This window comes from Lepidochelys kempii, chromosome 3 (assembly GCF_965140265.1).
Source record: "Lepidochelys kempii isolate rLepKem1 chromosome 3, rLepKem1.hap2, whole genome shotgun sequence".
NCBI lineage: Eukaryota > Metazoa > Chordata > Testudines > Cheloniidae > Lepidochelys > Lepidochelys kempii.
In genome coordinates, this window is record NC_133258.1 from 105,809,222 (window position 1) to 105,822,860 (window position 13,639).

A 13,639-nucleotide genomic window follows, 5' to 3' on the forward strand; every position below is an offset into this window, starting at 1 on the left:
GTGAACGAGCCTCTGATAGTGTGGCTGATGTTATTAGGCCCTGTGATGGTGTCCCCTGAATAGATATAGATTGATAGAGCCAGAAGAGTTCCCAGAAGTCACCTACTACAGGACAGGCCTAACAAAGAAAATAACAGAACGCCACTAGCCGTCACCTTCAGCCCCCAACTAAAACCCCTCCAATGCATTATTAAGGATCTACAACCTATCCTGAAGGATGACCCAACACTCTCACAGATCTTGGGAGACAGGCCAGTCCTTGCCTACAGACAGCCCCCCAACCTGAAGCAAATACTCACCAACAACCGCATACCACACAACAGAACCACTAACCTAGGAACCTATCCTTGCAACAAAGCCCATTGCCAACTGTGCCCACATATCTATTCACGTTCTTGTTAAACCCTGGATTTGTGCTAGAAATGGTCCACCTTGATTATCATACACAATGTAAGGAGAGTGGTCACTTTAGATAAGCTATTACCAGCAGGAGAGCTTATGCTCAAATAAATTGGTTAGTCTCTAAGGTGCCACAAGTACTCCTTTTCTTTTTACATTAGATATAGTTTCAATTTTGTTCCTGCATGCAGATACACTTTATAATTAGAGTAGTGTGCTGGTTGCCAGCTCTTGGATCAGCTGGAAAGCAAGGGGAGGAAACCCCAACAGGTTAATAGAGTAGCAGGTGTTCATTATTAGCAGACCTTTGCAAGCTCTGCACTATGGGAGAGTCTTCTAAGAACTGACTCTTACTTTAGGGAATGCTGATTCAGAAAACACAGCAGACTGATTTCAGAAGCACAGGTGCATGTTTGGAATATGCGTGACATCCTTCCATTTTTGTAAATGCTCATGAAAGGTGCCAGATTGACAGCCCTGGAGACTGAAGTCTCCCATTTATCCAGAGAACAGGTTCAGCACAGGCAGGAGTTGTCTTGCCAAAATGCCACAACCCTGACCTGGAAGGCCACTTAGAAATGACCGTTTCAGAGTAACAGCCGTGTTAGTCTGTATTTGCAAAAAGAAAAGGAGTACTTGTGGCACCTTAGAGACTAACCAATTTATTTGAGCATAAGCATCCGATGAAGTGAGCTATAGCTCACAAAAGCTTATGCTCAAATAAATTGGTTAGTCTCTAAGGTGCCACAAGTACTCCTTTTCTTTTTACTTGGAAATGAGAGGATGATATAGGCTCATTCACCTACAGATCTTTCTGCAAAAGCTACAAACATAATTGCCAACTGTGGTGGTAGTTTTTTGTGATGTGCAGACCTGCCCAATGGAAGTTGGGCAGATCAATATGCTTACTTTGCACAACAGGTTAGAGACCTTTTAATTTGCAATATTCAAATAGAGTGGTTCAGTTACTAACCCATAATCTTAAATCTTCATATTCTAACTAACCAAAATTCTTATGAAATAACAAGATCTCAAATGAAATCAGTTCGATACTTATTCTAGCCAAGCACCAAAAGAAAAACACCACCGCTACACAGACAATTTGGCCTAATGTAAAAAAATAATACAACTCTCAGCTGACCGAAGGGGGAGGAAGCTTTGAATTACAATAACCCCTCCCTCTCAAGTAAGACTACACTATATCATGTACAAGCATCTTACAAAGTCCACCCACAGTAGTCTATGTTTGATCTGCATGTACTAGGCGTTTTCTTCAATCTCACAAGTGGTAAATTACTGACAGCCAATCAGGAAGGTTCATACCCAGCCTACGCCCATGAATAATACTATAATTAGCAGGTTGGTTTGATGTTTTCAACAAAATGCAGGATATGCTTTGATCATGTTTTGCTTATGGCTACTCTAGGACTAGAAAAGAAACTGGGACCTTAATGCATAATCACTGATTTTCAACACACTTTTCCAAGTCTCATGTTATTTCTCGATCTCCTCCCTCTTGTAGCACATCTAAAGGGGTAGTCTAGTTAGGTTAGCGAATAAAAGAAAATTCAGCAAGTCAAGCAAAAAATTATTAATATTACCACAGATAGATGTGCATTGGTTTCAAATATATTAAAGAAAAAAATATGTTTTGTTTCACATTTAACTACTCTGTCATTGCACATTTAATTGTGCTATGTTATTTGTTCTAGGTAACACTGAAATACAGACCATCAGTATATTTACATATTCAAATAAATGGCAGCATAGAGACCAGAGGGAAGGGAAGTTTCCCTTTCTTCTTGCAAACAAATTCACTGAACACAGAAATTGCCCTGCTGACCAAGGTCCATCAAGTCTAGTATCCTGTCTCCAACAGCGGCCAACCCCTGATACTTCAGAGAAAGATATAAGAACACTACAATAGGCAGATGTGGGATAGTCTGGCCCCCATAAAGGTCTCATTCTAAATATTAATGGTTAGAAATTGGTTTACATCTTGAAATGAGGTTTTTAGGAATTTCTGTGGCTTTCATTCTGTCTCCCCCTCCCCCCCCAAATATTTTCTTGCAAGAACCTCATATTAGCTGTTTATGAGAGAAGACCACTAGACGAAGATTACTAGCGCTCTCTCAACCATCTGAGACTGGACCAACACTAACAGGAAAATCCATTTTTGATGGCACTATTATTGTATCTGATAATATCTGAATACTTGGGATGCAGCGGTAGACTGGCTACTTTAAAAAAAAAAAACCTAGATATTCTGCTTTAACCATGTATCCTTAAAATGAGACTACCTCCTTTTTCCACAAAGATGTTTCTAGAATGTTCAGCCAACCAGAGGATCTAAGACAATTAAAATTCATAGGTGCCATATAATAGATCTCTAAGAAATGTACAAAGCAACTCCAGATTTGAGCCAAAGGAGTCTTTTTCAAAACAGGGAGCCAAATCCTCAAACTGAATTCACCTGGAGTTCTGCCATTTAGTAGGACAGGGATGTGGCCAAGTATACCTATGGGAAATCCTTTTCTAACTCAAGCTTTCTTCCTGATCTTGTTTCAAATGAAATCTCCTCAGGGTCAGGTTGAATTTCCACAGATAATTAGTCCTGAAAAAACTGAATACAACAACGGTTAAACTGCTCCTAAGCAGCATTCTGCATAATTAGGACTGGGGTAAAAAACTCTTTATATTCCAAAATTAACTCTATCTGTTGGGGAGTTTTGTTATAAAATTATTTAACATCTGAACTTTGCTCCTGGATTTTCAGGTTTCTTTTCTGTGAGCCCAGGAGGACTATGCTAGACTGTAGTCACAGCAGCCAGACTAGCATCTGTGGAATACAGTACGGTACCTGAATGTGGTTCAAAAACGCCATTAGAATGAAGTTTTTGATCCAGAGGGGCAGCCCCTCCTCAGTGAAGATTTCTGAACTGCACACTGCCCTCTTTTAAAACAGCATTTTACTACTAGGTGGCAGATATTTTATACAATCCTTCATTCTACAAACAGCTACAGTCAGACCAATAAATCAGTCAGTCCATCATCCTTAGCCCACTGCTGATGCGGTCTTGAACAATGTTCACTTTGGTGGTTGGGGGTGGAGAATAGGTTTCCCTAGGAATAAGCTGAATAAAACTTCCTGTTCAGCTAAAGCAGGAAATGTGCTCCAGCACTGCCTTATTCACAGAGAGTGGGAAATACTTACTAAACAAAATAGCAGGAGATGAAGCCTCAACTCAGTTGTGCTAATGAGTCTACAGTTCCCTTGTATCAGAAAAACAGAAAGCCAAACTTCTGCAAGGACTCTCTCTGCCTGCTTCAGTTGACCTCTCTCTGATGTTAGCACGCTCATGCACTTTTTTTTAAAGTGTGTGCGTATTATATTTCTCTAGCAACAATTTAGAAAGTATACAATGATGCATTTCCCTCACAGTGTGTTATATCTTCAGGACTGATAGAGTTGTGGATGCAGGCCATGTCTACACTACAGGCGCTGCAGCAGCACAGCTATGGGGCTGTAGCTATGCCATTGTAGTGTTATAGCATAGATGCTGCCCAAGGACAGAAGGGGTTTTTCCCATTGCTGTAGGAATTTCACCCCCCAAAGTGGTGGTAGCCAGGTTGATGGAAGCATTCTTCTATCCGCCTAGCCTCAGGGGGGAGAATTTTTCACGCTCCGGAGCACCATAGCTATGTTGACCTAACTTAAGTGTAGATGAGGCCCTAGAAAACAACAGTAGTTAAAGTCCCCCCCCAACACGAGTCAGTTTCTTCTTCTGCAGCACAAAGTGCAATAAACCAAATCCCACCCTAGTATGGGAGACATCTGACCCAGAAAACTTCACAAGGTTCATTTCATAGTATTTCCTTCCTAATATCTCCTTGAAGAAGCAGAAAGGACCGGGGAGATGTGGAAGAGGCAAAAGGTGTGACCTCCCAGGCCTGTGAACAGCAAAGGAGGAAAGCAGTGTTAATATTTACATAGATATCAAATGTCTCCTCCTAGCCCCTACAACAAATACATGTCCTGTCTGATCTCCAGAACAGGCTGATCAATGCTGTGTAGCCAGGCTTATGTTCTACTCTGTGTGCTCCTCAGCCAAAAGCCACCTAATTAGAGGACAGGTTTCAGAGTGGTAGCCGTGTTAGTCTGTATCAACAGAAAGAACGAGGAGTACTTGTAGCACCTTAGAGACGAACAAATGTATTTGAGCATAAGCTTTCGTGGGCTGAAGCCCACTTCATCAGATGCATGCAGTGGAAAATAGAGTAGGAAGATGACAGATAATGAAAAAAATGGGGGTTGCCATACCAACTCTTAATGAGACCTGCTGATAATAGCCCACCTTAATCGACTGATCTCGTTAAGACCAATCTCTCTCTCTCTCTCTCTCTCCCCCTACTGTATTTTCCACTGCATGCATCTGATGAAGTGGGCTTTGGCCCAAGAAAGCTTATGCTCAAATAAATTTGTTCGTCTCTAAGGTGCCACAAGTACTCCTCATTCTTTCTGTTGATCAGAGGAGTTTCCTGATCAGAGTGGAAGCAGAACGGCCTGATGTCGAGAACTTCCTCTCATTGTTCCATCAATTGGGTAAGGAGAATGAAACAGAGTAAAATGAACATGTAACTACCTTGTCTTCACTCCATTTAATCCTGGAGAGTGTCTTCAGACCAGTTTTCTAAATGGAAAACCTTATAATGCAGATTATATGTACAAAATAATTAGAAGATTTCTTCTACAAACGCATCTAAGTCATATTTGTAACTAAGAAGAATTGAAGCATCTAAACAGTCAAATTAGATTAAGCAATCATACCTGGTGAAATCCAGGAATTCACACTGGATGGATGCTTTAGGATTAAGTTTTAATTGAGGGTTAATTGAGTCTGTAAATTTTCAGGAAAAAGCATGCTTTTATCTGCATAAACACTCCTCTGTTTACAGCACCATATTTACATATAGGATGAGACCCCGAGTGCTTCCTGAAAGGTGCTGAGTGCCCTTGACTCCCCTAAAAAGCAATGACATTTGAGGGTGTCTAGCACCTCATAGTATCAGGCCCCAAATGAGTAAAGAAAAGGGTATAATTCACTCAAGAGCCACTACTGCCATCTCATGAGTATTTGTCCACTGCTCATAAAATGACAATCACACCTAGTAGGCTCACACTTGCATTTACTCCCAGTCCCCATCTTGGCTGTGAAGTTTAAAATCTGAAAATTTCCCTTTAAGGTATATTACATTACTGAATCCTGTTTCACTGAAGTTTGCACAGTGCCTTGAAGATGAAAGTGCGACTGTTGTTTATTAATTATTATTCTTCTTATTATAACTACTGTGTTTTACAAAGGCATACAACAATGAGGAAATTACATAAGCTTAATGAAAACCTGAGGAAGGATTGTCAAAAATCTAATGGCTCTGTTCCAGGAATGAATTCTCTAGAAATACCAATACAGCCAAACTAAGGTCACAATATTGCATGCAATGCTGAAGTTTTACAACCACCCTGAGCCATTAGTGCTTAGAACCACTATCACCTTGGGCCATTAACTCCAAGTCATCAAACCCAGGAAAGGCTTTGCATCTTAATAGCCATAGTTGCTGCACAACACACTGCTCATGATGCAAAATTCAAATAAAAGGAGCTTAACATGCACTATTCTAGCTTTTCTCTTAATAAATCTTAACAAACCTGCAGCATGATCTAGATCTCAAACTTCAGCTCCATTAGGCAGTCAAGAGGAACAAGTTCCAAAGATGGGGTCTTCAACAGAGTATTCTACTGCTGAAGACAGAAGGCCAATTTTCAGGCACAGACAGCCAAGACACCTCACTCGACCTCACTTGTCACAGAGGGACATAGGAAAAGACATGATCTTCCAGATCACACAGGGCTCTACAGATTGTCTCCAACATCTTGAATTGCATATAGACGAGAATAGAAAGCTAGTACAGTGCATTTTAAGTATTCAGAAGGTGAACTTTCCACATGAAATGCATTACAGAAATCCAGCCTATCCTGTTTAGATAGACAAGAAGATTCCACTGTTATAAGAGTTACAAATGTGTGCCACGTGTAGGGTTGCCAACTTTCTACTTGCACAAAACCAAACACCCTTACCCAGCCCCCTGCCTCACCGCTCCTCAGAAGCCCCGCCCATGCCCTGCCCCTTTCTCCAAGACCCTACTGCCACTCACTCCATCCCCCCTCCCTCTATTGCTTGCTCTCCCCACCCTCACTCACTCATTTTCACTGGGCTGGCTCAGGGGGTTGGGGTGCAAGAGGGGGTGAAGGCTCCGGCTGGGGGTGCAGGCTCCGGCGTGGGGCCAGAAATGAGGAGTTCAGGGTGCGGGAGGGGGCCCTTCAGGGTGCGGGAGGGGGCTCTGGGCTGAGGCAGAGGGTTGGGATGCAGGAGGGGGTGAGAGCTCTGGCTGGGGGTACAGGCTCTGGGGTGGGTCTGGGGATGAGGAGCTTGGAATGCAGGAGGGTGCTCCGGGCTATGATTGAGGGGTTCGGACGGCAGGAGGGGGATCAGGGCTGGGGGTTGCAGTGCGGCAGGGGGTGCAGGCTCCAACTAGGAGTGCAGGCTCTGGAGTGGGCCCAGGGATGAGGGGTTTGGGGTGCACGAGAGGACTCCGGGTTGGGGGGGGGCTCAGGGCTGGGGACTGTGGCTTGGGGTTGGGGCATGGGCTTACCGCAGGTGGCTCCTGGTCAGCAGTGCAGCAGGGCTAAGGCAGGCTCCCTGCCTGGCCTGGCTCCACACTGTACCCCGGAAGCAGCCAGCAGGTCCAGCTCCTAGGCAAGGGGCCACGGGACTCTGCGTGCTGCTCTTGCCCACAGGCACACCTCCCCCGCCAACTCTCATTGGCTGCAGATCCTGGCCAATGGGAATGTGGAGCTGGTGCTCAGGGCGGGGGCAATGCACAGAGCCCTGTGTGGCCCCTCCCCCGCCTAGGAGCTGGACCTGCTGGCCGCTTCCAGGGCACAGCGCGGTACCAGGACAGGTAGGGACTAGCCTCCCTTAGACCTGCAGCACCGCCAACTGGACTTTTAATGGCCCAGTTGTCAGTGCTAACCGGAGCCGCCAGGGTCCCTTTTTGACCGGACATTCCGGTCGAAAATGAGACACCTGGCCAGCCTAGACACATGTATTCTTTACTTGTTTGAAAAGTCTAAAAGTCCATCTGCATCCAGGGCACTCAGTGAATGTATTTTAATTAACACATTCTTTAAGCAGAACAGATTTTCTCTAAAATGAGCATTAGGGAGACCAAAGGTTGATAACTAAAAAGAACTAGCTGACAGTTTAAGACAAATTTTAAATTACTAATGCTATTAACACATAAAAGTACAGGATGCTATAGCAGCATTGAGGAACATATGGGCCTTACACTCAGGTATGTAGCCAGACAAACAAGCATACTGCATGGCTGTTTTGAGAATGACTAATGACCAAGAATCAAAGACAAAAGGGTTTGTTATGGTTATGTTGCTTCCACTCCTGCCCCACCCTTGTGTGCATGCCTGTGTGTGCGCACATATTGTTCTAAACTATAATCCATATTTTAAAAAAAAACAAAAAACCCTTAATATTCCTACCCAGAGTAAAAATAGTTCCCCAGATTCTGGGACCAGGCAGCAATAAGCAGCTTAGAGCAACAACCACCTTCTGGCTGCTTGACTGGCAAACTTTAAGGGAGTCCCATCCCTCTCTCTAGGCTAAAGGAATGTAAGACATGATGATGGGATCTTCAACCCAAGGAGGGATTCTCTGGGTTCTAACAAGTACAAAATAAACTTTTGAAAGCTCCATAACACAAAAGTTAAACCAAAATACTTAACCACCAACTGCAATATTATTAATGAAAAGTCTATGCTTCTCAGCAACCTGTGCACCAGCAATAAGGAACCAACAACTGAGAACAATGTTAATTGATTTACTCTCCTCCATTCCTTCCCTTCAGCTAATGGTCTGTTATGTGAAATTTTTATTGTGTAGGTATGTTACTCTGAAAAGCAAATATTTGTGACACTGGTATACAAAACAAAACCAAACATAATTAAACTACTCTCTTTATTTTACAGATACTTCCTTCAATGCCAGCATCACTGGGTTAAACTTGCAGACAAGCCTTGACAGCTTCCATTATAGATGAGTTCATGATGTTAACTACTGTTGATCACCCCACTAAATCTCATTTTCAAGAATACAAGCAGAAGAAAGAATGTTACCTGTTAATTCTCTTGTGACATGAAGCTGCATATTAAAATGGTTAGTCTGAACAGCAGCTATAAAAAGTTGTTAGTCATCCAAAATAATCCACAAGAATCCACGGTTGCGTCACAAGAAATCTTTTTTAAAATAAATTTTTAAACATAAACATAACTCACTATTAAATACAGCTCAATAAACTATGTAACTTTATTAATTAAATGAGGCTTTGTAAATCACGGAGGTATAAAGAAAAGGCAATGTAATTTGTCTACACTGGAGAGGCATCTCTAAATGCCTGAGGAAGGCAGAATATAAGAAATATGTACAGTTCTGGGAATTTAAATACACAAAGAAAATGTCAAAAGGAATTCAGAGAAGACAAAGAAAAAATGAAAAACAATTCTTGAGTATTTCAGAGTAGCAGCTGTGTTAGTCTGTTTTCTTTTTGCGAATTCTTGAGTATTGTACTTTTCAAGTGGTGTAAGAAGTGAGGTGGGTGGTGATAAGCCATCTTTGGCCTACATTTTGGAGTGCCAGAACACGTGTCAATAGGGTGACCAGATAGCAAATGTCAAAAATCAGGACACTTTTTTCAGGGGGTATAGTCGCTATATAACACAAAGCCCCTAATGTTGAGATGTCTGGTCACCCTACAGACCAAGAAACTACATCTATCAGGTGAGATTTTGATGTACCCTTTTCTCTGTGCCAGTTGAAAAATGTAGTGATTATAGGAATTTTCTGAGATTTACAGAATGGTCTTTTTTCCACCTAATTGTGTGTGCATGCTTGGGAGAGCAAAGGTAATATCTCAAAGATCTTCCACTCTTTTGAACTCAATGTAGTCTATACAAACTGAAAAATAACTCCCTTGGTACTTGTTTAGACAGCTTTTAGGTTCCTTCTCAGTGAACTGATTTGGTGACTAACAAAGATGGACCTAAACAAAACCCAAACATGAGGGATTCAAAATCCAAGGGAAAATCTAAATTTTGCAGCTTGAGCTCTGTATTGAGTTATAAATACAAATTTAATCTGCATATAAGAGAGTATCATATAAATGAAAGTCAAGTCAGAACCACCATGGAACAGAGAAAAAAAAAAACAAAATGTTTGACAGAACTAAAGTATATACAAATTTTAAAATGTTAATTGAGGTATACACAAGCAATCTGATGAATGGATATAACTAAACTGGTTCAAAAAATTGCATAAACCAGACATAAAAGAAAAGTCTCACAGTAACTGTGCCATATTATAGCTGAAAACTACTAGCGTTAAAAGTGCTGACAAACAAATCCCTCACACTGTACTGTCAGTTCACTGTTCTTTATCCTACAGCCCTGCTTTTCACTAAGTCAGATCTGTGACAGGCAGAGAGAGACTGGAAAAAAAACCCCTCCATGCTGAAAACTTCACTACCCTGAGCCAGCAGGAAATTCCAACTGCTCCATGCACAGGAGCCAAAAAGAGAACTACTGGAACAAAAAGTGGAACTTTGTGTGAAAACCGTGTGGTGATCCCTCTGAACTTCGGTTGAGAGAGAGAGAGGAGACGATTATGTGAAGCAAGCTTGGCTGGAGTTTTCTATTTCAGTGAGAGTGGAGGGCCAGGTTGGGGAATGTTTATTGGGCTCCAAATTATTAGAAATAACAGCACTCAACGTGTTTTGTTTTTTTGTTTGTTTTTTTATACATGAAGTAATAAAGGACAGCAGGCTGTTGAGGGGAGGAGGCAGGCACTGAGGACAGATCTACAAGGGAAAATGCATCACATTAATGTCACTTAACACATATGTTTTCTAATGTGATGCATTTTCCAGTGTGTATCCAGGTTTGTCGAGTTTCATATCATGTTAATACCAGTTAGACCGGACAAAGTTGCCCTTTCAAATGTTTTCAGCTGGCCATGGCTAACAGCCAAATCACAACCATTTAACTCGTTTTCAAACAACTGGCCTTGGCCACACCAAGTTAACATCTTAGTTAACACATTTTCTATTAGGATGGATCTTCCCAGCGTAAACAAGGCCTAAAACCCTAACCGTGCAAACTGCTCCATGCTAAATGTATGGGGCTCCCTGCGGCTTAGGGGCCCGCCCATTTCGTGCTCCGAGCCGGCCTGATTAAGAGCCTCAAAACAAACCTCGTCTTGGCTGATCAGCTCAGCCCTGCGGATTCCCCATCCCCGCCGAAGAGGTTCGCAAGCCTGGCATCAATCAGGCACGCAGACGTGCTACGCGGGCGGGCGGGACAGATTCCCCAGTGGAGCGGCCAGGCTTGGGAGAACCACCAATTTCAATGTGTCCCCTTCCCCCCAATTAAGCCTGCAGACCTGGGCAGGAGCCGAGCGTCTGCTTCCTCAAAGCCGGCCGGCTGGGTCAGCCCGCTCAAAGGCTGAGCTGGGCGGACTAACTATGGGGACGGGAAAGACCTTTAACCCCCCAGGGCTTCCACTGTTCACCAGGCAGCTTCACGGCCAGGTCTGCATCCCCCCCCCCCACACACACACACACACACACACGGTTCTTACTGCAAACAACGCGCTCTGCGCTCGGGCCGGGCAGCTCCGGCCGGGGGCCAGCCCGGCCCCAGCAGCGAGCCGCCCCAAAGCGGGCGAGAAGAAGTTGGCAGGCAACTCACGGATTTTCACTCGGCGGTGGTCGAGGCGGGCGCTCAGAGCGCGCAGGGAGCCCAGGCGGCGCTGGAGCCGGGCGCTGCGTCGGCACAGGGCGTCCGCTTGGCTCTGGATCTCGCCGAAGATGTCGCTGGCGCAGCGGGAGAGGTCGGAGAGCTGCCAGAGCAGGGAGACCAGCGAGTGCGAGCTGACCTGCTCCAGCGAGCCGAACAGCAGCAGCCCCGCGCCGCGCCGGCCGCTCCCGGCCCCGCCGCCCGCCCGCGCTCGCTCTTTGTCCCCCGCTTTGGCCGGTCCCGGCAGAGCATCTTCCAACCTGCACAGCTTCAGGGGCTCCACCGTCCTCAGCGGGAAAGGCATCGCGGGGGTTGGGGGGCGCGGGGGGGGGCGTTACACTTCCTGGGAGCAAGAAATGCTCATTCAAAAACAAGAGCCACAAGAGTTCAGAGGGAAAACCGACAATCCACAAACTTGTTCCCCACCCTCAGCTCCAGAGAGAGATTACCGGGGGGGGGGGGGAGAGACTTCACGCTGCACCCCGGGAGAAGCCCTGAACGGAGCTCACGTGCGGGAGGTGCAGAGAGAAGTCCAGCGGGGGCAGCAGGAGGCACATTGCACTCAGGGCGACAGAGGGGAAAGAAGCTGGCTCAGTGGGAGGAGGAGAAGCGGTGAAGTTGTTTGTAGCGAGGAGACAGGAAAACAGCCCGAGTTTCTCCCCCCAAAGTGGAGATGGGGAGGAGGAAGCGGGGGGGGGAGGTCAGAGTGCCCTGGCTACAGCCACAAAGAAGGAAAACCAGGAAAAGAAAAGAGAAGCGGAAGAGAGGAAGGGAAAGAAAAAGCCCAACGCAGCCTGAGCAGCCACCTGGGACCCCCTGAGCTGCTGCAGCCACTCACTCCTCCGAACGTCCACCCAAACTCCAAACCAAACCCGGAAAGCGAAAGCAGGAGGGAGAGAGGAGGAAATAAATACGCGCACCAACAAACCTGGGAAAAGAGGCCGCCGCCTACCTGTGGCTGCCCGAACTGGAGCCTCTGCCAGAGCCTCCCCCCTGGCAGCCAGCCGCAAAGGTGAAAAGAAAGCCTGCCTCCGCTCTGCCAGCCCCTGTGGGGACCAGCTGAAGTGGGATCATCTTTGCCTCGCCCACCCACCCCCGTATCAGTTAGAACTTCACTCTTCCCAGAGGGAAAAATTACCCTCCTTTGTCTTCTCCTATCAACCAAAACTTGACTGTACCGCAGGGGTTTTCAACCTTTTTTCATTTGCAGACTACTAAAAAAAAATTGAATGGAAGTGCAGACCCCTTTGGAAATGTTAGGTACGGTCTGCAGCCCACAGGTTGAAAACCACTATTCTATAGTAACAGCAACCTTTCGCAGACTCCTTAGATAGAGTCTGCACACACACACACACACACCTGGCACACACAAGGGATCCATGGACCACTGGTTGAAAACCACTGCCCTAGAGAGAAGCACAGGAGACCCTCACTGCATCTCTGCTCTCCCTCTTCCACTGCTTTTCCTTTCTTACACTAGACAGTACTCAAGAGCACATGAAAAGGCACAACCTCTCTTTAAACACACACACACAAGTCAGAAGCCACACATACAGCATATTTTAATGATTGTTTTGTAATTAATATATAGTGTAGGTTTTCAGATAAGTGACCCCTACACAGAAGCAAAATCCAAGTAAGCCAGCACAACATGCAAGGTTACAAACCCAATGAGTTACTTCAATATGCAGGCAGTGTTTTAGCCTTGTTGGCCCCATGATATTAGAAAGACAAGGTGGGCCAATAAAAGAAATTACCACCACCTCCTTGTCTCTCTTTCTTCAATATGCAATGCGGGCATAGATGAAAACTACACTCTCCATCCTCACACTTGTTCCTCCTCTGACCCCATACTGTATTCTGTTGGGATGCTCTTAATCATGACTACTATACTAAGATATCCCCTATGGAACCAATTTAGCTTTGTGTTAGTGAATGGCAATGACTGCTGCTTAATTGGACTATTGTCCTATTTTTGCTGCATGTGTAGAGAAGAACAAAATCATAGACTGCTTGTGGACAGGGAATCTGGGGGGGAAATGGAAAATAGTTATTCTGTCCTCTACATTTCCCTCCTAACTGCAGCATAATTTAGTATCCAAGATACTTGAAGTACTAGAAACTCTCCCGCTGCAGTTTTGGCATTAGCTATGCTATGAAATTTTATGAAAAAATCCCCACCAGTGGCTAGAACTGGGTTAGTTGCATCAGTGTGGATATCTATCTAAAGTTCTTCAGTGCATCCCAAGGCTTTTGAGGTAACACAGGAGTTAGTGCTAATGGCAGGACACAGCCAATGGGAGTATAATAGGAGCAGTT

The 13,639-nt window shown here is 44.8% G+C and overlaps 1 protein-coding gene across 5 annotated transcripts in view; it reads right to left on the bottom strand.

Annotated features, from left to right (window-relative positions):
* NHSL1 (NHS like 1) overlaps window positions 1–11,994 on the bottom strand; it is a 258,143-nt gene extending 246,149 nt beyond the window's left edge. For 4 of the 5 annotated variants that reach the window (XM_073337452.1, XM_073337451.1, XM_073337450.1 and 1 more), the window contains exon 1: window positions 11,273–11,992. In XM_073337452.1, the coding sequence (XP_073193553.1) occupies window positions 11,273–11,624 (352 nt within the window). In that variant the 5' untranslated portion in view covers window positions 11,625–11,992. Of the gene's footprint in view, window positions 1–11,272 lie in introns of all 5 variants that reach the window. The other variant, XM_073337458.1, reaches the window with a different exon arrangement.
* Window positions 11,995–13,639: the final 1,645 nt, after the last annotated feature.